This window comes from Asparagus officinalis, chromosome 8 (genome assembly GCF_001876935.1).
Source record: "Asparagus officinalis chromosome 8, Aspof.V1, whole genome shotgun sequence".
In the NCBI taxonomy this organism is placed as follows: domain Eukaryota; kingdom Viridiplantae; phylum Streptophyta; class Magnoliopsida; order Asparagales; family Asparagaceae; genus Asparagus; species Asparagus officinalis.
The window spans coordinates 22,894,505-22,920,913 of record NC_033801.1 but is presented as its reverse complement, the minus strand read 5'-3'; the positions used below and the strand labels follow the sequence as shown (position 1 = coordinate 22,920,913).

The window sequence follows — 26,409 nt, the reverse complement described above, 5'->3', positions numbered from 1 at the left end:
AACCCTATCATTTTCCTCAAATCAAATCCGTCTTCACACAGAGTCCCTCTCTTTGCGCCGCCGCCACCACCTCAACCTCCTCTTTGTCGTCTCCCCCCTCTTCGACGCATTTCCGGCCACCACCTCAACCTCCTCCTCCTCTTCTCTTCGAGGTAAATTTTTCTAATTTTTCACTTTTTATTCACTGTTCTTTATGCATAGCTGATTATGGATGGTTGTTTATGGATCTAATGTTGCTATTTATGCATTTTTGCATTTTCTATGAATTTCATGTTTTTATCTATTGTTATAATTAAATAGTTTAAAAAATAGAGAAACGTCTAGGCGCTAACATTGATTTCTACTGAGCATAGACAAGGGAAAAGAAATAAAGAAAAGATGTGGAAGAGGGGAAAACATAAAATGATTTGATTCACTGAATAATTAAAGGATATATTTTAGAAAACACATATAATGTCCGTTGAAAGTGTGAAACTGCACGCTTTCAGGACTTTAGGTGTTTGTTCAATGTGTTTAAATGCCCAAAGTTTTCATTTAAGAAAAACACCCCAACTTTCAAAAAAGTTAACTCTGACGAAGGAATCATATTCTAACTCTTGCTTCTTATCTTGTATCTTAGGACATAAACCTCCTTTCCACTTATTAACTATATTTTTTTCATGAATCTTTTAAAATAAGTCTTCTCATCACGTCCAGCTCTGTGATGATAGGTTTTTGCGCGGCTTCTATGATCGTTTCCATAACCACAAAACAATATCATGTTAAATAAATAAAACGGTTAATTGCGAATTGACCCCTATAGCATCGCCTAATTATGAATATACCAATTGTTGTCTACTTGTGCAGATAGATCATCAAAAGCATTTTCCCAAGTGTGGATAGACCTTTAAGTTAACTTTTTCGACTTTTTTAAAAGTAAAAATGATTAGCAATTTGGGGTCTAGAATCTACCCTCACCAGAAGCATAATGAGTCAATTCGCCTTCTGATTTTTTTTGATTCTTTTAAGAGTAAAAGAAAACTCACCTGGGGGGTGGTGGTATCCGCACAGATAGAACTACAAATGGTCTATCCGCAATTGGATGATACTATACGGAGTCTATCTGCACTTAGCCCTAAATAAAATAAAATACTATTGTCACACCATCTTCACTTTTCTAGTTTCAACAACAATTTTTTTTAAACATTCTCTTTCACTTGTATTAAAAAGGGCTAAATATTATAAACACCCCCTTAACTTTGGACGATAATCAAATAGCCCCGCTTAACTTTAAAAATATCAAGAACTGACCTTGAAATTAGTGGCTATCAGAGGACTCCCTCTAACTTTAAGAATTTTTCCTGAAATCCCCCTAAAAGCGTGAATCCTAATTTTCATTGGCAAAAGTATCCTCCTAGGTAACTTTATCCACAATTATGGAAGTTGTGGTTAACACTATTAAAGAGTTTTTTTGATAAAATTTTAAATTTAGAGGAGATTTTTGTGATAATCCCTAAACTTAAGGGGGGTTATTTTGACTTGAAGTTATTTGGGGTTATTTTATAATCATCCAAAATTAAGGACCTTTCTCTATTAATTTAATAGGAGCTTAGCGTTGGCCGCTATGTCCGGTCCGTGTCTGCCCATTTATAGGAATCTAATAGCTCTTCAAAAACCTCAAGCCTTTTACTCTGCGGTAGTTGCAGTCCTTTCCTTTTTCCAATCATTTTCATTGTCAACCCACTCACAATTTCAACACGTGCAACAGTCAAATTATTTACAAAGATGCCATCGGCGGCAATGCTGCAAATTTCGTCGCCGGCCATCTCCTCAAACTGTTCTTCTTTCTTCGCTCCCAGCTGTCTCAACATCAACACAAGGTTCACTAATCTCTCTCTCTCATACATTTGCTTATGGTTTTGTAATTCACTTGGTTTTTTTATTGGGTGTTGTAGGTCGCCGTCAAAGGTTTGCTTTGCGAAGAGAAATGATAAGAATTTCAAGTGCGTGGCAGTGCCTGATACTGAGAAACCTACTAGTAAATTCCCTCTCTGCATTTATTTTGTTTTGGTGTTGACTTTGCGCTATTTGATGAAATTCCTCAAAGAAACAGAACTTGGGTGTTAGTTGGTTTTTGATGTCACACGTGAGTAAAAAGATTATAAATGGGAAGAATAGGTAGATAACCTGAAGGATTGGATGAAGTATATGAGTAGCACTATGTATAGCAGTTAGAATATATAAATATATCTTCAACCTACACCACAACTTCGGAGTTTGAGTTTTGGTGTAGTGATAGGAAACTAACCACGGAGTGAATTTTAAAAGCGAATTTAAAAAAAGGTGCCGCTTTGTGAGTTCGACCTTCGGTCCATAAAAGGACACTCAACATGCCAGGTCATGTTAGAATATAAAATAATAATCATCAACCCTCACCACAATTTTTGAGTTTTGGTGTAGTGGTAGGGACTTTGATATGATATTAGAGCAACCCAGGTTCGAATCTTGCTGGCCATGACTTACATGTGGGTTTAAAACAAATGATATGGTTGTGTGAATCTAGATTTCTGCCAAAAAAGGGTCATCATTCATCAATCAGTGGGTGCATGTTAGAATATAAAATTATAACCTCAACCCTCACCAGAACTTTTGAGTTTTAGTATGGTTGTAGGGACTTTAAGAATAACTTAGGGAAAAAGAAGGTAGTTAAGGAATTTTACAACTTGAAAAAAAATCATGTAAAAGTCTTTTCCATTAGAGAAGTGGGCTATGGAGCGACAAATAAATTATTTGACAAAGTCTACATTTGGGTGTCAACTTGATGCCAACCAAACCGAATCAGTGCTAAATTCATATTTGAGATACTAGCTAGTAAAACATAAAGTCCCAATTGACTGTTTTAACATCCTTTAAACTCTGCTAAGGGGAAAGATTTTAGAACAAGGAAAAAGATGATAAATTTGTTGCAGATGACCTCAATGTTATACACAACCAAAGCCACATGCCTGATGAGAACGCATTCCTGGAACATGAAAGCTGGATCCAAAAAACAAGCCTACAATCATTAGATGTGAGATATGATGATCTTTTCTTTGGACTTGAAATTTGGGGCACTTTGATGATGCGAGAATGTGCCAACGTGGTTTAAAGAGAGCTGGTGGTTTTGAGTAAAAGGGAAGGGTGAGCAGTTTTATTTTTGGGATTCAGATTTTGGGCTAGGCTTTTAGCCTTGTATGGCTTTGGATTTTTTGAGTTAGAATATTGGATCTTGAAAATAAGGGCATTCTGGTATTTTTTTGAAGTGATGATCGATCAGTAATATCATAAGTATCTGCTTGCTTTTTGGTTTTGCTGGAGATAGTCTCTTTTGTATTTTGTGTAGATTTCAATTACACTTCACAAACTTATTGATGTTGATCTGAAGCTTACACGACAAAAGTTCCTCGCAACGCAAATATGGCAAAGCTTCAAGCTGGTTATCTATTCCCCGAAGTAAGTGTTCAGTTCCTCTATTCTCTTTTACTTTTCAGCGGTGATGTTTGGACCTATATATGACTGTAAGAGATTGAGCAAAGACATAGAAGGTTTACTATTGCATGTTAAGGTCCAAAGTTCTCCATCAAGCGTTGAAGCAGAGAAATATATATATATAATATATATATATATATATATAATATATATTATATATATATATTATATATATATATATAGAGAGAAGAGAGAGGAGAGAGAGAGATTAATGGGTATCCTTGTCATAGGAGGGGATTTCCTCCTTGACGCCTCTAAAATCACATGATTGAGCGACATTTGGATGATCCGTTCGTTGAACTGATCTACATATTCTAAAATCCCAACACACCAAGTTTGGGGTGATCCGTCGTCGTTTGACCCTCCATCGAGCCATGTGAAAAGTTCTATTCATTTCAAACCGTTAAAATTGATACGAGTGGATGAAGGGTCAACGACGACGGTTCATCCTAAACTTGGTGTGTTGGGTTTTAGAATATGTAGATTAAGTTCAACGGAGCGGATCATCTACAATGTCGCTCAATCATGTGATTTTAAGGCGTCATAGGAGAAAATCCCTCCTATGACAAGGATACCCATTAATTATATATATAATATATATATATTATATATATATATATATATTATATATATATATATATATATAAAAACTTGGTAAAGATGGATTTCCAGAAGATTTACATCTGTTATACATCGTGTGGAAACTTTTACATAAATATAAGTCATAGGAATAGTTATACACACACACACAACTTGGTAAAGATGGATGCTAGAAGTTACATCTGTTATACATTGTGTGGAAACTTTTACATAAATATAAGTCATAGGAATAGTTATAAAATTCTCAAATATGATCTCCACTGAATGAATTTCACGTTCTTAATTTCATAAGATCCCTTGAAACATGTTATAAGATGCTCATTATTTAAAGTTTAAACTTTAAACCATATAATAGAAAAAGTGAATTATAATCCACATATAATCCACTTTTGGTTGTCTGGCATGTGGATTATCTTGGATATCCACCAAAAAATAACCTTTGGTGTATTACAATCTATGAGGCTCGACCAAGTAAAAGACAATTATGCCTCTATTGATTTCACAAAATCCCTTGCTTGGTTTAATAACTCACCACCGATCCATATCCTTTTTGGTCATTTTGACTATAGTTGCGTAATTCCTCGGATCCCCCTCGAACCGTCGTACAGTTCCTATGAACTAAATCCTAATACATTTGTGAACATATTCCCTCTGATACATGAATTGGCGCACCGGTTACAAGAATGCGGGACACAATCTCTTTAATTGCACATGTGCAAGACGCAATTCCATGTGCGCAATCGAGTGAAGGGATGCTCACAATAGAATATATGAGTCAATAACTTGATCCCTACATTAATAAAACATGAAATGAAACCATCATCCCAGCACAAACTATGTGAAAAGAAAAACAGAACCAAAAAAATCCAAAAAAGAAAAAAGAAACTCATTGGAAATGCAGAAGATAGTCTTAGAAAAAGAAGAACAAACTCCATAAAAAAGAAGCATTTAAATATTTTGTATTAAAAATATGAAATGCATAATTAGCGTTTTTGTTTCTAGTTTTTTACTATACACTTTGAAAAATGGTAAGCGCACCCAAAAATATTTACATCGTATCATGTACCGAATTTGGTACCACAGTAAGCTACCACTCGTCGAATCCAAATTTTTTACGTGGCAAATTGCATACCCAAATTTGTACCATGATCCGCTGAGTACTGCGTACTGTATAACTATGATTTTCATGACATAATAGATTAATCAATCAATTTGCCAAACAGTCTACCATAGGAAACATATTATAATCGACCAAATCTATCAAACACTCTGGATTATAATCCACTTTGATTATAAGCCATTTGTGGGTTATAACCCAAGTGGATTGTGATCCAAAGTTCCCAAGCATGCCCATAGTTAAAAGGACCGACAATCATCCATGAGAGCTATGCCAATGTATATCTGGGATGTGAGTGGTAATTGTAAGCGCCTATTAGCATTGTAAAATTATGATGTAGAAAGCAAAGACTCATAAAATCTTAAGTAAGTATAATCCATAACATCTTATGGTTTATCAACATGCAGCATTGATAATGAACTTGACTAACACTAGATCGAGCATCCCTACTTCTTACAGTCTGATAGTGTATATTCCCTATCTAGTGGGTTTGTGCAAATTTTGTATCTAGGTCATTATTATTCGATCTTTAAGCTGGATTCAAAATTTGAAATTCAGATTGGTTAAATACAAAGAAATTCATCTACTTGGAGACTCCCAGCAGAACTTAGTTATTGGATGCTATAATAAGATAAATAATAAATAGTATTTAAGTAACCCCAAAATTTTAAGCCACTTTCATTTAAATTCTACGCTTCCAAACTTAGTAGAATGTTCGAAAACTGAGAAATTCATAAGGCATCAAATGGGAAGAAGTTATTCTGAAGTAGCCTTTTTATGGTATGCAGATACAAAGTAACTCCTATTGATAAGAAATATGATAGAAGAAAGCTAGAGAATATGACCAACTAGGAGAAAATAACTTCCAAGGCTTATGTGTAGTATAGTCTGACCTCTGTATTTGATAGGAAGTCTACTTGTCTAATTGTAGAAAATGTAGAGGATACGACTAATTAGGAGAAGATAGCCAAAAAAATGTTCGCCATCATTTCATCATCTTTTGGTTAGCAATTAACCCCTAAAGTTCTTTTTATGGTTATGAATGCATGTTTGGTTGAAACATGGTCTTTTTACTCAAAAAGAAATTTTTTAAATATATAAAATAACATGCACTTCCTATGTAGTTTCTTTTGTTTATTTGTAACCTTTAACTAGTATCCGAAATCAACAATTACACCTGCCCGGTATTCTCTAATTTGAGTGAAAATTTTGATAGATATTAGGAGTATGATTAGCAAGAAGTGGCAAATGTGGTCTTCACTTGCATTTTACATTAAATTTTACTGTCATAGTCGATTCACCATCTAAATCCTTATTGATAATTTTCTCCTATTATAGAGTATGTAATTTTTTGGATATTTTATTTTGATTTCAATAGTCATGTAGTTATAGTTGATACAGTCTACAAAATGTAACAAGTTTGCCTGTTCATTATAGACATGTTGTTTTATGTTTTTTTAACTTTTGGGTTGCCAAACATGTTTGCTCTTGACGATTCTTTTTGTGTTTAAGATCTATTCTTGGAGTTATAGGTTTCATATTGTAAGAATGTATGTCAAAAACCATTTTCCTTACAGCCTATGATTTTATTTGAGTCTAGATTGCAAGAAGAAGATCGGCGCACATGTTGAAATATCCTGATGCACAAGTGATAAGCCTTGGTATTGGTGACACTACTGAACCCATTCCTCAAGTTATTACTTCTGCAATGGCTAAGGTAATCACTATAACAGTAATTCTGTCTCACTTTCCTGCTGCTATTTAGTAGTTAGGTTGATGTAACATCATTTGACCGGGTCATACCTTCCGATGAAAGAATACGACCGTCGTTTATTTAACAATATTTTCATGTTTATCTTTAGTTCATTGATGAAATATTTGTTATCTTTTAATTTTTGACTTAGGTGGCTTCAGGTCTTAAAGTTAAATGTTTCCCTATAACTACGAACAATAGTGATTGTTGTACCGCTATTCATTTACCCCTTTAATATCACCATCTTCCAGTTCTGGTCCATTTATCATTACATTCTTATGTATTTTTTATCTTTCATAAATGATGAGTTTATTGATAATAGAAACACTGCGATAAATAGATTAGGGAAATAATGCAAGATCCATATGTTTTAGGTCCTTTTGAAACTTGGCAGGCAACTAATTTGTTCTAAGAAAATTGTCTCATCACTAAGCTAACAACTAGATTGTTCTAAGAAAATTGTCTTATCACTAAGCTTGCATTATTTGTGTAGGACTTTTGGCTTTTACATTAGCCAGATATATTTTTTTTCTTTTCTAAGAGTTGTGTGGAATTGTCGAGCCTCTTTTGTCTGTTAAAGACTTATCACCCTTACAATTTTGGTAAGTATTAAGGCTATGCAGCTTAATTGTTCTATATTGAACATTTCAGGAAAAAGGTGGTAGTCACTTGGGCCTATTATATATTTGTGCAAGGTTCTTTGGTTTGCTCCCGTTAGTTTTCTATAATCAGATTATGTATTCTGGTGGGCTCAGGAAATTGAAATATTTTGGTCTCTTTTGCAGAGAGCACTAGGATTATCAACATTTGAGGGATACAGTGGTTATGGAGCTGAACAAGGTGAAGAGGTTTGTTCTTGTTTTGGATTTCTCAGGCTATTGTTATAAGAAGCAACTTTGGGCATTTGTTGTTTTTAGTCTGTAGGATGGCGCTCTCTCTTGTTTTGAGTCTGTAGGGTGGCTCTCTCTCTCTCTCTCTGTTGTTATAAGAAGCAACTTTGGGCATTTGTTGTTTTGAGTTTTTAGGGTGGCGCTCTCTCTTGTTTTGAGTCTGTAGGGTGGCTCTCTCTCTCTCTCTCTGTTGTTATAAGAAGCAACTTTGGGCATTTGTTGTTTTGAGTTTTTAGGGTGGCTGCCTTTATTGAGAACTTATAAACTTACAAAACTTGATTAAACTTCCTTAATAAGGAAGAATTCTTATCATACTAAAAAAAATCTCTAATAATTAGATTCTAAAACGATTCCCAATTTTTAAATTAACTAAAATTTTTAACTAATAATGTTTGAGCCTTTTATCTTCCTTTCTTATTTTCCAATAGAAAGTTATCCTACATCACAATTCCCAGAACTCCAAAATGAAGTATCGATTCAACATGATGGATAAGTCTTATAGACACAAATTAGAGTACTAGTTTTCACCTTACAAGTTGTCAGATGATCTTCTAAGATCAAACATTGAACTTTCTTATCAACTTGTGTAGGAGTCCAAGCAGCCAGTTTAAATAGCGGGTTATTGCTCAATCCCATTGCATTTTGTTGCATTGCATTATATCTCATGAAACTCTCATAATATAACTAAGAAACAACCTTGCCCTGGTACCATAGCTAGATGGAGAAGGTGCTACATATATTAGTGTTGTACCATTGAGTCAAAATTTCAAATTGTTCATTTCATGTGTAATTCCTTCAGCAATTGTTGATTAATGGTTTCCTAGAATCATAGTTGAGTTAGAGAGCTATAAAAGCAAGAGTGGAGAAGCTGGGTATTCATTCATCAATCCCAAGCAAAGGTTAGCACAGTTTCGTAATCTTCTATATGATTTGTCATTTCCTTTAACCTCGAGGAAATTCTTCACTCATCAGTCATCCATCCACATTGTTGAGAAAGATTGACAAATCCCAGAATAATTTTCCCAACTAAATGAGACAAAAATAACACCAAAGATTTTTAGCGTGGAAAACCCTCCAAAAAGAGGTAAAAACCACGGGACCCGTAGGCCACTTAAAAACTTCCACTATAATAATAATGGGGTTACACACTTCACTCTTAGGTGGATCTCTCACAAAATTGGCTAACAACACAACTTCAATTTGTGGATAGAACTTCACAAATTGGCTCTCTATTTTTCTCTCTCAGATAAACTCTCTGTTTCTGAGGCTCTCACTTTGTTGTTTCTTGTTTTTCGGATGATTGAAAAATGAAACGAAGCGTCTTCTATTTATAGAAGAACCGGCCTCCTCTCTCCTCGAAATTCACCGTGAATTTCGTTCAACATCTTCCAATTTGTCAAAAGTGCGTGGGTCCCTTTGCTGACCTTCTTTGTTTTCATGCCGTCCTTCTACTTACTTGCGGACCCACGTGTTTAACAAAGAGAAAGAAACGAGACGAGCCGCAACTTTTGACAAAGCAAAAATGCCCACCCAATCTTTTGTTCTTTGATTGCTATCCCATGTGATCTCCACCCTTTTTTTTCTTGCTGGCCCACGTGAACACATGAGGTGGACCAACAAATCTTCCCCTTCACCTTATGTGTGACAGGGGTCCTCCACACCAGCAATCTCTCTGCAGATAGCAAGCTTTTCTCTAGGCAGAGTCTTCGTCATCATATCTGCCCCGTTGTCGTTGGTGTGAATCTTCTCAACTTGCAGCTATTTTGTTTTCTGCTTGATTTACTTGTTTTAATGTTGAACTAGAAACAATGAAATGACAGCTATTTTGTTTTCTGCTTGATTTACTTGTTTTAATGTTGAACTAGAAACAATGAAAACAAACTGACAGAATTACTTGTGAAGCTTGAATGCTGCCTATCTTGATTACACGGGCCCTGCTAGACACTCCACTTAGATAACAAGATTGCAAACCGTGACTTGTTATTGTGGTCTATGCAAGGTTTTAAATATCGGTTATCGGGGATTTATCGGACGGCCAAAATCCTTATCGGATAGCGGAAATCGGGGATATATCGGGGATAAGTAGTATTTATCAGAGTGATATACTGGATGATGTATATATATAATATAACAATTAAAAAATGTAATCTAATCATGCTTAATAAAATATAAACATACCAAAATGTAAATCATCATGTTTAGAATCATTAACCAATTGTAGAAAGCGAAACTTGCATCATAGCCTTGAAAAAAATATAATGTTAGTTAAAATGGGCCGATAATCCCGATAATCCCGATAAAAAAGTCTTACTTATCGGCCGATAAGTGCCGATAACGCCGATAAATCACCGATAAACCTAGAAAAACGATAACCGATTAAAAATCCAATTTATCCTAGCGGAGAGCTCCCAAATCCGATAACTCGGCCGATAATATCGATTATCGGCCGATATTTAAAACAATGGGACTTGTGGTACTTTCCTAAAACATAACTGTACATTTAGCGTGGAAGTGGAACTCATCGTATTTTGCTTGACTGAACTACAATTTCATCATTATTGTCATCATCTGAGTCCTGCTGTAGAAGCTCCAGCAAAAGTTTCACAAACTTTTATCATCAAGTATGAGCAGAGCATCTGTAGTGCACAGGCTCCAGAATAAAGTTCCATGAATTTTATCATAGTCTATCAGCTTAACTGCAACTATTCTTGATACATTGCTATGAAACTTATAAAAGAAACTCTTTTGGACTCTATATTGAAACTTGTGGGAGCTTTATGGTTTCTTTAGTTTGCAATAGGATTTACTATTGTTTGAGTACTTACATATTGTACTAGTTTGGCAATCATTATCCATTGTACTGAAATATTCCCTTGTTTGTTGATGAACATATGAAAACTTGTAAAAAGATTAATAAATCTATGAACGAAATAGTATTGATAATTTGAAAAAAGTGCTATAAATCTATGAAAGAATTTGAACCTTTGCCTGTATGCACCTATGAAGCACGGATACTCCCCCGAGGTCACGAATCGGTGTCTAACACGAATCAGACACCGATTCGTGCACGACACGTGCACGACACGTGTCGGACACGGTCAAACCGTGTCCGACACGAGTCAACGGGTCAACTGAGGGGGACACGATCAACTGAGAAGCAGGATACGGCGTCGATTCGTTGAACTAAGAAAAAAGTGACGAACAAAAAACAGAACCCGTAACCCAAACCCGCTAATCGCTACAAAACCCTAATTCTCACTTACCTCAGTCCGTCGCTCGTCCTCGTCTCTCTCTCTATCGTCATCGTCTTCTCGAACATCCGCTGCTCGTCCTCGTCTCTCTCTCTCTCGTCATCGTCTTGAAGATCCGTCGCTCATCGTCTTCTCGAAGATCCGCCAGTTGTCGTCGATCTCTGCCCTCCCGTCGCCGTCGATCTCTCCCCTCCCGTCATCGTCGATCTCTCCCCTCCGATGCTAGGTAAGATCTCTTCTCTCTCTTTCCGATGCCGTTACACGCCTCTCTCTCGAGATTGATCTCCGTCTTCGTCTCTCTCGAGATCTGATCTCCGTCTTCGTCTCTCTCGAGATCTGATCTCCTTCTCTCTCTTCGTCTCTGTAGAGAAGATCTCCTCTTCGTCTCCTGGACGATCTCCGTCCGCTCTCATCTCCGTCTCTCTCTTCGTCTCTCTCTTTTATTTTTTTTTTATTTTTTATTTTTTTTGGAAAGACATAAGCTGAACTAATAGGTTTGGTTTTAATAGTTTATTGCACTTTCGTTTTAATATGTGTATTGTTTAAACTGCTCCTAAATTGTTGAATAACTAAACCTAACAATTTTTTTTGTTTATGCGGCTTGTGCTACTGCTGAAGTGCTGAGCAACTGAGCAAGTCACTTCTTTTGGTATTTTATATTTTTAAATTTTAGTTTTAATTTCAGTTTCAATTTATTAACATATGAATATTTTTTTCAATTTCAATTTTAGTTTTTTTTAACACAAATCAATTATTAACATTACACAAATAAATTATGAATATTAACATTTCAATTTGTTAAGACAATGATGATGAAGTTTTGTCAATTCTAGTTATTTGTTAAGGCAATGATGAAGATTTGGAATTTATTCTCTCTTTTATATGTCATGACACCAAATAAAACAAGAACTGCATCCTAATTAGAAAATAGAAATACAATATAAATATACATATGAAGATTTTCTAATTAAAACATGATGATTTTCTAATTAGAGGAATACAATATGAATATACATATTTAATGAATGAATTATGGATATTTATTTTGACAGCTATGTTGGAAAATTTGATTGATCCTTCATCCTTGCTCGTTGTCACTTAACTCTCAGTCTCAAGTATAATCTGTAAAAAGAAAAAACAAAGTCAGTGAGTAACAACTTATTAATTAGTATAATTAGAGAAAAGAGCTTAAAATAGTAATTACCATGCTAATTCATAATTTAGATTGTTAGTTGAATTTTATAAATTTTCTATATATAATAATAATTTTTAAAAAAATCCTCGCCGTATCCACGTATCCTATTTTTTTGGATTTTGCCGTATCCCGTATCCGTGTCTGTGTCGTATCCGTGTCCCGTATCCGTATCCGTGCATCATAGGTATGCACCTGTCTCAATGACTTGCAAGTTTGTTTGTCTATATTAAACTACAAAAAGGAGAACTGTTGCCTCTTGACTCCATTTCTCTCGATCAATAGAAAATGCTTCTTACATCACAATCACTACTACGGGAATAAGTTCATACCTTTCATGTCTTTTTATTCAGCATTAAGTTTATAAATTTTGCATTATTTTTTGGGTTTGGCTTGAGGTTCCTTGAGGATCTTGTATCTTTGAGGGCAGGTCACCAATGTCAGGTATTCTTGCATTTTGATTGGTACGCCTATTCCTAATCCTATTGTAACGACGTAGGGATCCATATGGAAACAAGTATCTATTTACATACGCTCGAATGAGATATCTATATCAATATGACAAGGGCTGTAGCTCAGCTAGGTAGAGCACGTCGTTTACACGTGTGTCAATGCTTTTCAAGGAAGCCCATTATGCAATGAGTCAGCAACTTATAGTACGAGTTACCCAGGATAAATATTACTCTTAACTTATAGATCGTATGCCTTAACCATACGGTTCCTCCCTTCTGTGCATAGTACTAAGGGGAATAAGCCATGGAATCCAAAATTCCCAGCAGCCGCGGTATGACAGAGGATTTCATACTCGAATAAACATCGTAATCGTAAGAAAGTTGGTTTTTTCGCTATGGGCCTAGTAAGTTTCTTATGAGCCAGCCCTCTTGCTAGGCTTTGCTTTATCTCGCCAAATTGCCCGAGGCTTATGCCTTTTTTTAGCTGTCTTTTCGGGTTCTCCCACCCAGGTAAGATGACATATATGATATATCATATATGCGTCTTGATCATATTTGCGCAGGGTCAGATATAGTCTCAGTTCGATGGATCTTCTCAATTGGAAGATCTCCCATATGGATAATACATATTCCGTACGCAAACTACGGTTACTGGAAAAGAAAAGAATGGCACTGGTTATTCAACAGCGGCAGCGGTTACGAAAACAGGGAATCCACCAGGTTTTATCAATTTGCAAATTCTACCTCAACTAGTTAAAAGAATGAAATGGGTTTTGATTTTTGATGACATTCAAGTAGGGCTACTGGGAATAGGGTTAAGCGGCGGGTTCGAATCCGGCAAATATATGGTATGAGGGACTTTTTGTGCATTTTTAGCCCTAAATGACAATCTTTTTCCGTTTCAACCATACTAGTGGCAACAGGTTCCCATTAGTACCTATACAATAATTTGAAGAAGTTTTCATTTCTTGGTGATAATGCTATTGTTTTTGCAAAGCAACATTTGACGGTTCCAATGGTGCTCCTAAAGTTACGTCTGGACACCTCTGCTAAATGACCAAGGCTGCTATCATCCTCGCTGGGCATGTGCAGTTATTTTCCTGTGATGTCTTTTTGGTTTCTCCCTATCAGTTTTGTCATGGTGGTCAAGAAAAGGCATGAGGTTCAAAACTCTGTAGATCTTACTTGTATGCGCCTTGTTTGTTTTGGATGTGCTTTAGCCTTGTTTGTCTTGGTGGTCAAGATAAGGCATGAAGTTCAAAACTCTGTAGATCTTACTTGTATCGGAGAATGTGCTTTAGCCTTGTTGGTTGAGTTTAATTTTTAAAGATGCTTTAAGATCAAAAGCCTAGGAAATCTGGCAACCCAAGACTATTATTTGCTGATTTTTTATAAGCAGCCGAATTCTCATTTTTTCTTTGGGGGGGCAAGGATGGGGTCAATACAAATGATTTGGATTCTGAAATTTGTGATGCGACATGTAAGATGCAAATGGACATAGTTAGTCAGGATCACCCATATGAAAAGGAAAAGCGTCCACTCATGCACAGAAAAACATGATCTACTGCAAATAGGATGAGTGAGCTTGCTTGGACTATGTACCTAAGTAATTATATATCTAAGATAAGTTAAACTGCAACAAACATTGATTACTTGCTTTCTTATTCCTCAGTGTGTCAGTGTACGATTGTTGCAGTCTAACAGAAGTTACAAATGATAAAGCAAGTTACAAATGATAAAGCAAATTCATAGTAATTTTCAGAAAAGTTTGAAAATTCAATGTGTCTTATTCTAATTTAGTCTTTGTTCAGCCTATCCACCCATTATTATCTTATTCCTTGTCAATTTTGCTCAACGCACCTGCCATTAAACTGACAAAGAAGTTTCTGGTTCTTTCTTAAATTGTTGAACCAGGGTTCCGAATACAAAAAGAAAAAAAATGTAAGTAGTTTGTTGGACCTGTCGCAGATCCTTTCTGGAAAAAAAGAGCATCTCATTGCAAGGTCCAAAATAGAGTGTGGGTAGCTGGAATGAGTGAACACCTTTATCTATTTTACTTAGTCGTTGGACCTGTGAGGTTGCTTAAATTCAGTTTAAACAGTACGAATTGCTACTAAATAGACTGCCGGGTTCACTTGTTTTGTTACAGTATTCTGATTTGTCAACGTCTCAAAGTGTTAATGTCCATTACAGTTTTAACTCGTTTAGATAGTTGCTTTTTACAATATTATCACTGGATTAGGAATGTGGTATAGCTATCACAGATACTATTGTTTTAAGAAGGTGCACAGTTCTTTGTGAATAATCATTTTATCTGTATGTTGTGTATTCTCCTTATTTCTTTTCATATACAAAAATCTATTTTCCTGGTTGGATGTGATCACCTTAGCCCAGTCTGATATATCCCGGATTATATGTTAATATGCCTTATTTTTTTGAACCTCTAAATATATTGACTATTGGCCATGCTTCATATGGTATATGCATGAACTTCCAATAACTTTATATTCTTTTTTTTTTATCTTGAAAGGGATCTTTATTATCTCTGCACTAGTTTTTGATCTCAGCATTCCTTGTTCTTTTTTTTGTGGTTCAGAAACTTAGGGCTGCAATTGCATCGACATATTATGATGGACTTGGTATTGAAGAAACTGATGTATTTGTCTCAGATGGAGCAAAATGCGATATTTCACGCCTTCAGGTTGTCCTGTCACTTCTTAATGTATAAAAAACTAGAAATATCAACTTTGGTTAAGATTACTGGACAAAAATTGCTTATCAATATTTATACTTAGTTTGATACACTTTTTCATGAGTGTAAATGCAGATAAATTTTTAACTGAAGATAGTTTGGATTTTGAATGACTTTTTTTTTACTTGATTTGGCTCAGCTGTTCTTTATATTGTGCAGCTTCTTTTTGGTGCCAATGTGACAATAGCAGTGCAAGATCCATCATATCCTGTGAGTTGATTTCTCTTAGTTTACTTTTATCTTTTAAAAATTTTGTCCAACAACTAATTGAACTAACTATGTGGATACCATCCATTTTACTTTGCTTGGTATCTTAGTTTTAATCTCAGCCCTGGAAGGGGAAAAATATTCCCTTATGTTTATCACTTTGCTTTGTAGAGAATAGTTTTATGCTCTAAATTACTTTTTATATTATTGGCATTATCATTGTTGCTACATGGAGATTCTTGATAGGACCTAGTTCTAATGATATCTTGATTTAAGATGTGTTTTTATATAAACTGTGAGCTTATTTTATTTGCAGGCATATGTAGATTCAAGTGTTATTATGGGGCAAACTGGCGTATTCCAGAAGGATATAGAAAAATATGGGAACATAGAGTACATGAGATGCACACCCGAGAATGGTTTCTTTCCTGATTTATCCACTGTTAAAAGAACAGATGTAATCTTCTTTTGTTCACCAAACAATCCAACTGGCGCAGCAGCTTCTAGAGAGCAGTTGACACGATTGGTTCAGTTTGCTAAGGACAATGGATCTATCATAGTTTATGATTCAGCATATGCTATGTACATATCAGATGACTGTCCACGCTCTATCTTTGAAATTCCCGGAGCAAAAGAGGTGAACTGAAAAAATCAATTCTTTTTCTTTCTTTCTCTTTCTAAATAACTGCATGTTCATTTAGGGATTTGGATCCTATACACTGCCAAAAAGTAGTGGAGAGAGCATTACTTTTAATTAGAACCATGTGTTATTTAGTGGACGAATATATTACCTGGGCACTTCTGAAGCCGTACGCGACATGCACCAGCACATGCACCCAAACTTCTTGGGAACTTCTCGAAAAAATGCATACGTTCATTCAAGCACGTATTCAATTGTACAATACATGTTTTAATTTAAAATACCCGTCATACACTTCTTGGACGTATATCCTACACTTCACATCTTCTTCTTGAAAATTGTTGGACACGGGTCAAGTTTGTTTCAGCCCATACCTAGTTCAGAACTATAACTATATTTCAAAGGGTCAATTGGGTATCTAATTCAAAATCGAGCTGTTTTCCAATTTATAGTCTACATAAATAGAAACATAAATTTGTTATATGAATTTTAATTCTTATAACTTGTGATGAATATTGATCGCATGTAAATTATTAATTTTAATACATATAGATGCACATATTCATAGTATGTACATATATATAACTATGTCTATCCTACCTTACACAAATGTGTCATGTCCTGTATTGGTACTAGTACCCATACCCGTACCCATTTCCGCGCAAGCTAGACGGATGATTATGATTTATTCAAAGATGTATAACTTATCATATTTCCTATATCCTGCACTCGTTCCCACTTTTCACTCAAAACAAATCGAAATCGTTAGCTAGAGAAACAGTCTATTGTGATTAAAGTAGTGGTGAGGTTTAAAGTGTTTTATTTAATATAAATTCTTAAATGATGATAGTTTCTTGCCTAGTCGTTTCATATTAATTACTAATTTTTTTGACATTTCAGTGAATCCTATCATTATCAGGATGATAGGATGTATGCATTGTTACTTTGTTACGTACCAACTAAATAGAGTTCTATGCTGAAAAAAGTTGATTATACTTGTGCCATTTACAATAAAAAGCTGTATTTAACTTATTTCACTTCCAAACTTTGCATACTTCTATTTGGGTCATAGTTAAGTACTATAATCTCGACTAGGAGTTTTAAAAAAGGGAATTACGTTCTACAACATGTTATAAGTTTCAAATTAAAAAAAAAAACTTATTTCAGTTGGAACTATGTCAATTTTGCCTTAATATGACAATTAACCTATGTCGCATGGCTGGTACATTTATGCGATAGGACACGACAAATATGTAAAAGGTTGGGTACAGGGAGATAGCTATATAAACATTTATATACACATTATTATATATTAAAATTAATAATTTATATGAGAACAAGGATGAGAATTAAAATTCTTATAACATTTTTATGTTTCTTTTATTATGTTAATTATAAACTGGAAATTCACTAGGTTTTTAACTAGACACCAAAACAATCCTTCAAAATCATAATTCAGAACCTGACCTATGTTCAACAAGTTTTAAGAAGTGGATGTGAAGTGGAGGATATATGTCCAAAAAATGTATGGTAAGGTTTTAAATTAAAACATGTATATTGTATATAATTGAGTATATGCCCAAATAAATGTATTCATATATGCAAGGAGTGTCCAAGGAGTTTAGGTACGAGTATGTATCATGTATGGGTATGGCTTTAGGTTAGTAGTACCCTGGTAATTAACCATTTATCCTTGATAATTTCCTTATTAGCTACTTTTTAACTTAGAAATCATCCAAATATGTCTGAAATAAAATCCTAAGTTATTTGAAATATAATAGTTCCCTTCTTATATAGTTTCGTATCCAAACCTATGATAACTTGTTCTTTTCGTCGTTAGTCGAGTCCTTAATTTTTTGACAAACTTTTTGCATTGTTCATTTTCAATCTTCTAATGCACTGTATATCTTTATTATAGACTAAATACCCATATTGATATTTTAATTCCACCCCATTTACCAAGAAGGTATTTTAATTAGGCAAACCTATTTTAAGGCATTTTAATTAATTCAACTTACTAATAAGGTCATTTTTCTTGTAGGCGACTAGTTTTCCGACGAGAGTTCGTCACGTGCGTAACATATGATGACTTAAACTGTTTTTTAGCTGCTGATGTGTCACAAATTTTTTGACGTGGCGGTGTTTAAAGGCGGGAATTAACCCTCTAACAATCCCAATTCACCCAAAATGGGACATGAGGGTTATGCTAAAAATCAGTTTAAGTCATCACGTGCCACGCACGTGACGAGCTCTCGTCGGAAAACTGATCACCGACGAGAAAAAGGGCCTTATTAGTAAGTTGAATCAATTAAAATGCCTTAAAACAGGTTTGTCTAATTAAAATACCTTCTTGGTAAATGATGTGGAATTAAAATACCAATATGAGTATTTAGCCATTTATTATAAAGGTTATATCTTTAACATTTAAAGGGGCAATCATTGAACTGTTGTGTGTCCAAAATCAATCCTTTACATATTCTTCTTCCTTTTCTTTCTTTCTTTCTTTTTTTTTGGATGAGGAAACTTGGCTAGGTCAATCGAATATAAAAAATGAGGTCCAATGTTCGAGCATTCCCAACCACAGGAGAACAACACACATTCTAAGCTCTCCCACCATTGATGACATACCCAGAGATCACAATGGAGGGAAAAAAATCTCGGATCACATGACAGCAACGACATGGGCATGAGACAAGTCTCATGCATGTGTCAAGCCTGAGAACTTCGATTGCATAGCATCTTTAGCAAGGTTTTAAATGTCGCCCGACATGTCCGACATATCGGTTTGAGGACTTGACCGACACGACATGGACGTTTTCAACTCGTATATCGGTTTTCAAGGCCAAATCGGAAATATCAGGGTCATATCAGGCATATCGACCTATTTTTTAGCTTTGAAAAATCGACCGATATGATATATTTTTAAGATCTGTTTTTTGTTATTGGGTTTGGGTTTAGTGATAAATACTCAAACTCGTTTGACCCGTTCTCATGTTTAAGGGTTTCTTATGAACCCGATAGAAAGAATTTATGAACCTAAATCCATATATTATTTACTTTTTTATATGTTTAGTCTATAGAATTTATAAAGTATGCTTATATTGAATTTATGAATGCTTAGATTACATTTAAGACATGATATTATACATATGCGCACTACCCGATATGACAATCCGATATTTAGTCAATGTTCCCCGATATATCCCCGATTTCCGCTATCCGACATGGATTTCAGCCATCCGACATGAACCCGACATCCGACATTTAAAACCTTGATCTTTAGACCACAGATGAACAATACCTGCTATTGATGGAGGTTCAGAGCGAAAATACAAAATACAAGTTCAATTTGATTATGCTTGTACCACTTAATATACATACTTCATACCATTAGCTACTCTTACTACAAAAGTGTAGCTGTTACGACAAAAACACTTTTATCAACTCCTTGTTGGCAGTTCTTGCTTCAATCGGAACTTATGCAGAATCTGACAAGGGTTGAAAACGACGGAGTGAGCTAGAGCCCAGTGAGGACATTTCCGCACTAGTGTTTTTAGCAAAAGTAATGAATATTAAAATCTTAATATTAAAGTAAGCTAGCTTGACCTCTCTATTTGCAAACTATGAAGCATGTAGGATTGTAACAATGATCGATGCTACATGCCATAATAGTGTAAGATAGCAAATTAACTTTGGTTTGGCCTTAAATCAAAGTCATGAGCAAACATGATAAAACTGAAAACACAAATAAATGTGAGGAATTAAATAAGTTCAAGAGAAACAAAATGAGTGTCAATTTACACATTATATCAGCTGGCCACTTGAATTGAAATCTCAATGAACAAATTATATCACTGGAAATAACACTCTCACTTGTGATACTAAGACTACTAATTTTAGCCCATTAGTAAGGAAAAACGAATTCCCATCTCTTCAACAATTTTCTTCCCAGGAGTACAATACACTTAGCTTACCATAAGTCAGCCTCATCACTTGTGCCTAAGAAGGCCGTTTCTTTTATGCTAAACATATCACTTTACTTATTGGTGCACCTAATACTTATGGTAGACTCGATCACTTCACTTCATAGCGGACTTTTAGGGTTTTATTATTATTATTGAGATTTATTATCAATTGTTACAAAACCAAGTCATGGATAAACATAATCGTTTCAACACTTCTTTAACAAATCACATTAAGAGAAAATAACGTTCATATTTGTCTAAATGGTATATATGAAGACATAGCTTAATTGTATTCCACTTGAGTTCAAATAGACATGCATATAAAATCAAATATATTATATTTAACAATAAAGCATGTCCAAACCCATTTCTCACTTAATAAAATCAAGAGAACATATCATTCTCACACAAATAAATTTTCACAATTCAATACACATAGGAAATTTCTTTCTTTCTTTTTCTGAAAATAACTAGTGAGAAATATACTCATCTTTACTCAATGAAAAGTTTGGTTATGATTCCCTTAATTTGAAGGAGGGCCTATAGTATAAAAATTTGTAAGGCCAATATCAATTTATGTAAATCAACTCATAGGTTAATGATACCTCTTTATCCTAGGTCTACACAAGTTAAATGGTAAACAAACTCCTAAAAAGGTTTATACTAAATGTATAAGGATTTTGTTTAATATTTTTAAAGCACATTTTCATGGATATTTTGGGTCTAGTTTAAATTATCTATTTCCTTGTAAAGAACTCTGTTTGGGCCTTTTGGTTAGTTCTGGAATTTCAGGGCTTTATCATAAAATTTCCCCTTTTCTTTTTGTTAGGACCTTTTTGTTAGGACCAGATAAAAACTATGTGACTTTCAGGGGTCCCATTAAGACTTTTTACTTCCTCTTTGCTCTTCCTTCTTCCCGCGATCATTTACTCTCTCTCTCCCCCCCCCCCCCCCCCCCCCCCCTCCCCAGAACTCAAAGGTTTCCTGTCCCGCTGAGCCCTTGTCGGCCGGTGCGGGGGGGCCTCGGTTGGCGGCCGACGAATTTTTTTGAGAGTTCTCATCTAAGAACTACATTATTTTCCCCCTACATATTTACAACATTATAGATCACTAGAAAATCTACTAAAAAGTTTTAGTAGGTATTCCTCAAAAGTTGAGATCCTTAACTTTGCCTCTTCTCCCCTAGCCTTCCTTCTCTTTTACCTCTCTTCCCTTTTTTTTCTCTGAAATTTTATTTTGAAATTTTTTGCTACAGCAGAGATAGAGGATTGATGAGTGGTTTATTAGAGGGAACTTCACCATGAGGAGGCAAGAGACAAGTGACCAACTGCCTTACATTTGCCCAAGGCTCCCACTAGAATAAGGACACTTCTCCTCTCTTGATTAGAAAAAACTCAACAAGCCAATGCATGTTATTTGTTTGGGAGACTTTCTAAAAACTTTCCTACAAAATTTAAATTTGCAATTTATTTTTTGTAAGAAGCAAATCTGGGGTATATTAAAATAGGGGAGCACACAACTAAGGGGAGCCTACCACCACATATTGTTATAACCTGTGGGGGCTCCAACTCCAGCCCAATACCAACTACAGGGAGCCCAAATCTCACTCCAAATACCAAGCTTGGTTGAACTAGCCAAGTAAAACCCTCAGAGCCACTGGGTCATCCTATTGCCACCCAGGGCCCTATAAATGGATTTGATGGATTTGGATCCTCTTCAGTATAAAAAAAGTAGTGGAAAGACCACTACAATAATCACAATCATTATTTGTTAAGTTATGTCTGCTTCTCAGAGCTGCTTTTAATTTAGCAAGATAGTGTTGACTTACATCTGCTCCTCTGTCCATGTATTGATTGACCAACTCTTTGCCCACTGTTGAGTGTTGACATGTAGCCTAGCGTGGATTAAAAAAAAATTCATTAAAGATGCTAGTAGAAAAAAGTAGAAAAAATAGGGTCAATGATCTACATTATACACTTGCCGAAGTGAATTCCCTATGTTTGTCTTTTCCTAGTCTGAAATACTATCAAAATCTTCTCCACCAATATAGTAACAATTTATCTGTATTGCCATTATAAAGGTATCTCATTGATGATATCATAAACACATGAAAGTTTTTGAAGATGTCAACCCATGTTATACTGTCTAATTATCAAAGCATATCAAGCTTTTGTTAGTCAATCTATTCCAAAGCTTTTGTACTATTTTAGAAACATATGTAACCCTATCAAGAATCGTTCTTCTTCAGGTTGCAGTTGAGACAGCGTCTTTTTCAAAATATGCTGGCTTTACTGGTGTTCGACTTGGTTGGACAGTGATTCCTAAAGAGCTTCTGTTTTCTGATGGATTTCCTGTCGCCAAGGACTTCAATCGCATAGCCTGCACTGGCTTTAATGGTGCATCTAATATCTCTCAAGCTGGGGGTCTCGCTTGTCTTTCTTCGGAGGGTCTTAAGGTTACGGAAACTTTAAGATATCCTGCAACTTATGTGCAAGAAAATTACATATCTTGATCACTGTTCAATCTTTACTTTGTGCAGGCCATGACTGATGTCGTCACTTTCTACAAAGAGAACACACAGATAATTGTCGACACATTCACTGCGCTCGGATTCGATGTGTATGGGGGACTAAATGCTCCTTACGTGTGGGTGCATTTTCCAGGTAAGAGCTCTTGGGATGTATTTGCCGAGATTCTTGAAAAGACTCACCTGGTCACAACACCAGGCAGTGGATTTGGACCTGGTGGTGAAGGGTTCATCAGGGTTAGTGCTTTTGGTCACCGAGAGAATGTTGTTGAAGCTTGCAAAAGATTAAAGCAGCTCTACAAGTGAGCAAAAGCTTACCATTTGGAAGTTCCATGTGTCCTCCCATCTGTGTCAGGCTCCTCTCCTGATGTTATTAAGTGTCACTTGTGATGTATGTTTGGCTAGGTGAGCTTCTGTTGGCCATTTCTATGAGAATTGGGTGTCCGTAAGAAGATTGTTTTACAACATATTGTATTATGGGCCTACGTTAGACTTCATACCTTCGTATTCTGCGTTAGATATGCTGTTGTCTACTTTGTGTTTGGCATGTGTGAGTGTGGTGGTTGCTATCAGTTGATTGTGCGTTACAAGTGCTGCCCTTACATTATAGTATCTATTAGTACTGCAGCATAATAATAATAATAATAATCCTCTATGTGAAATTTTGTTCTCTACTGGAAGATTATGATAATCTCCTAATGCACGGATTTTTTTTACAATTCTGAGATATTTAACGGTCAGAACTGGTAAGGTCAAGCTTTATCTGAAAGTTCTGGTTGGAAGCGTTTAGGTTCTCGCGAATTACATGGAGTCTATCAGCTGCTGTAAGTTCGCTTTTATGCGCTTTTAATCTTTGGTATTGTAGGGTACATTGTCAGCCTTGGAAATTCCCCTTTCTGATTACTTTCATTTGCATTTTCTACAGTGATTGAACTCAACTAAGTGCAATAGCACGTGAAACATTTTATGTGATCATCATTTGTATTTAAGTGTTGCTCCGGATCTAAGTTATTTTCTCCCCTTGACTTTATAATTTGATTTGTTTTTCATTTAATGTCCCCAGTTATTAACCAGCTGCCTGAGTTTTTGTAGGTTAACTGGAAATGTAATGTATATCCGCTTGCCCATCAGGTACGTCTCCTCTCTTCTACCTTGATTTATTTCATGCGTTACAAGTAGCAACAAGCTGTTTAACTTAAACTGGCTTACAACGACTAATGTCCTTATTCTGAAACAAGAAAAGTCATACGCTAACATCACAATAAGAAAGATGCATAGTAGAATCATAGGCCCTTTTTTCCCCCTTCATCCGTACCGTTACACCTCTTCATCATTCGTCCTGCATCCATTTCATCATCAACTTCACTTCCCTGGGACAAAGTTGGTAGCATATGCCCATGCATTGTTGGCAGTTGGGTTATCCAAGTGATCCAACAAGTTCTCGATCGGTCCCTTTCCAGTGACGATCGCCTGCACGAAGAATCCAAACATGGAAAACATCGCCAAGCGTCCGTTCTTGATCTCCTTCACCTTCAACTCTGCAAATGCCTCTGGATCATCAGCAAGACCCAAGGGGTCGAATGCCCCACCTGGGTAAATTGCATCGAGACCCTCTCCTAGAGGGCCTCCACCAACTCTGTATCCTTCAACAAAGCCCATAAGTACAACCTGCCATCATAATTATTGATTCAGCTTTTATCATCATCCAACAAGCCAATACCTAACGGCTTAAGCTTTATATATATATAAAATTGAGAATACCTGGCAGGCCCAGATGGCTAGAATGCTCTGGGCATGGACCAGGTTAGGGTTTCCCAGATAGTCGAGACCGCCCTCTGAGAAGATTTGTGAGCCGGCCTTGAACCAGACGGCTTCACCAAACTTGACGCCGTTCTTGGCAAGGACTTCAGGGAAGACGCAGCCAAGAGCGCCGAGCATTGCCCATCGGCAGTGGATCACCTCGAGCTCACGGTTCTTGGCGAAGGTCTCTGGGTCAGCAGAGAGACCGGCAGTGTCCCATCCATAGTCACCGGGGAATTCACCGGTTAGGTATGAGGGGGTTTGCTCTGAGAATGGGCCGAGGTATTTGGGACGGTCCGGTCCATACCTGTCGTTAAATTTTGAATTAATTAGGGTGTTCCATGCATATATAAAATTTGAAATGCTAGTTATTATCACTTCAAACCTTCTCAAACTTCAATTTTACATGCTAACCTTTGAAATCTGTTGGATTATTTTATTTGAATATCCCCTACTTGAATTTAAGTTCAGATTACAACCAATTACTTCTCCGAATTTGTTCTCGTAAAAGATAAAAGTCATTGGATTAGCATAATTTTAGAAATCAATTCAACTAGCTATAATTTACAATAATGCAAATACAAGCATCTAATAGAAAATTTACTAAATTACAATAACAACAGCAGTAGCAGCAACAACAACAACAATAATAATAATAATAAAGATGCATGCAAATTTTAAAATTTTGCAAAGATGTGCAGATTTTTGTCACCAGATGCTCTGAGGAGCGCTCTTGACAGTCCGGCGCATGGTGAAGCGGCCATTGCCGGAGGGGCCAACCTTGCGAACGAGCTCGTTCGGGGCCTTGAGGGCGGTCTGGCCGGCGAAAGCTGATGCAGAGGCTGCCATTGATGAACCGAAGCTAACTGCGGAGCTGAATGAGAGGTGGTGGAGGCTCTGAAACAAGGAAGAGGTTTATGTAGGGAGAGCGAGGGGGTGGTGGTTTTAGTGGATGAGGGTGATGCCAACTAGGAGGAAGCTTATTGGGCCTCGCTCAAATTCTCGGATATCCTCGAGATGTACTCCTGCCCCTCCTGCTGCCACGTGGCGGAGATATCTCTGGTGGGGATGGACCAATGTATTTGTTTTGAGGAACCAAGAATAGGATTTACAAAAGTGACAGTAGAACTCTACACAGCCACTTCACCGATAAATATATAGGGGAAGGAAAATGATTTAAGGACCCAAAATATGGGACCAATGGAGGGGACAGATGAGGTGTCCCCTTCCTATTACATAATGAGTTGGTCATGAGTTGGCATAGCGAACTTATTATGCAATAGGGAGGGGACACCTCACCTGTCCCCTCTCTTGGTCCCATATTTTGGGTCCCCGTAGCAGCACTTTTTTTAAAGTATCGAAGCCGTTGACTATTTGTTTTCGATTTTTCTTTATTTATCTAGATATTTGTAATATAGTGTAATTTAGAAATGCTACGTACCAACCATTTTGAGTCGTACATGCTCATACATAGTTATGTAAAGAGCTTTTTTTTTTACATGAAACTACCATAAAAAATGGTCAATATTATACGCACGGTTTACAAAATATCATCGAGTCGTGGTTTTTATTACGGGGTTTTGTCTCTAAAATCCAGAGTTTTACTCCGACTTATTTATAAACCCATCCACTTTCATAATGCCTCATATACCCAGCATACTAATCCCGACTTATTTTTAAATCCAATATATCTAATACATAGTATTTGTACATCGTATTTCTCTCAAAAACCTAAAAAACCCAAAACATCCCCATC

At 36.0% G+C, this 26,409-nt stretch overlaps 2 protein-coding genes across 2 annotated transcripts; one reads left to right on the top strand and one right to left on the bottom strand.

Annotated features, from left to right (window-relative positions):
- LOC109851350 (probable LL-diaminopimelate aminotransferase, chloroplastic) lies at window positions 1-23,425 on the top strand. Its single transcript, XM_020421432.1, has 11 exons — window positions 1-152; window positions 1,748-1,859; window positions 1,935-2,017; window positions 3,404-3,471; window positions 6,825-6,941; window positions 7,763-7,825; window positions 15,359-15,463; window positions 15,674-15,724; window positions 16,038-16,358; window positions 22,575-22,781; window positions 22,866-23,425. Exons 2-11 carry the CDS (start codon window positions 1,765-1,767, stop codon window positions 23,157-23,159), a joined length of 1,404 nt encoding a protein of 467 aa, XP_020277021.1. The 5' UTR covers window positions 1-152; window positions 1,748-1,764; the 3' UTR covers window positions 23,160-23,425.
- On the bottom strand, window positions 23,981-25,553 carry LOC109851351 (chlorophyll a-b binding protein 5, chloroplastic). Its single transcript, XM_020421433.1, has 3 exons — window positions 25,366-25,553; window positions 24,615-24,960; window positions 23,981-24,521 (listed from the first exon to the last, which is right to left on the bottom strand). The coding sequence occupies exons 1-3, from the start codon at window positions 25,500-25,502 to the stop codon at window positions 24,216-24,218; spliced, it is 789 nt and encodes a 262-aa protein (XP_020277022.1). The 5' UTR covers window positions 25,503-25,553; the 3' UTR covers window positions 23,981-24,215.

Bases quoted from the DNA above. Each gene is read 5' to 3' on its own strand.
- LOC109851351 (XM_020421433.1), bottom strand. From the start codon at position 25,502: ATGGCAGCCTCTGCATCAGCTTTCGCCGGCCAGACCGCCCTCAAGGCC. The intron at 24,961-25,365 runs GTGACAAAAATC...ATTTAACGACAG, and splicing joins AGCGCTCCTCAGAGCATCTG to GTATGGACCGGACCGTCCCA. The intron at 24,522-24,614 runs GTATTCTCAATT...TTATGATGGCAG, and splicing joins TAGCCATCTGGGCCTGCCAG to GTTGTACTTATGGGCTTTGT.
- LOC109851350 (XM_020421432.1), top strand. From the start codon at position 1,765: ATGCCATCGGCGGCAATGCTGCAAATTTCGTCGCCGGCCATCTCCTCA. The intron at 15,725-16,037 runs GTGAGTTGATTT...TTTTATTTGCAG, and splicing joins TGCAAGATCCATCATATCCT to GCATATGTAGATTCAAGTGT. The intron at 16,359-22,574 runs GTGAACTGAAAA...GTTCTTCTTCAG, and splicing joins AAATTCCCGGAGCAAAAGAG to GTTGCAGTTGAGACAGCGTC.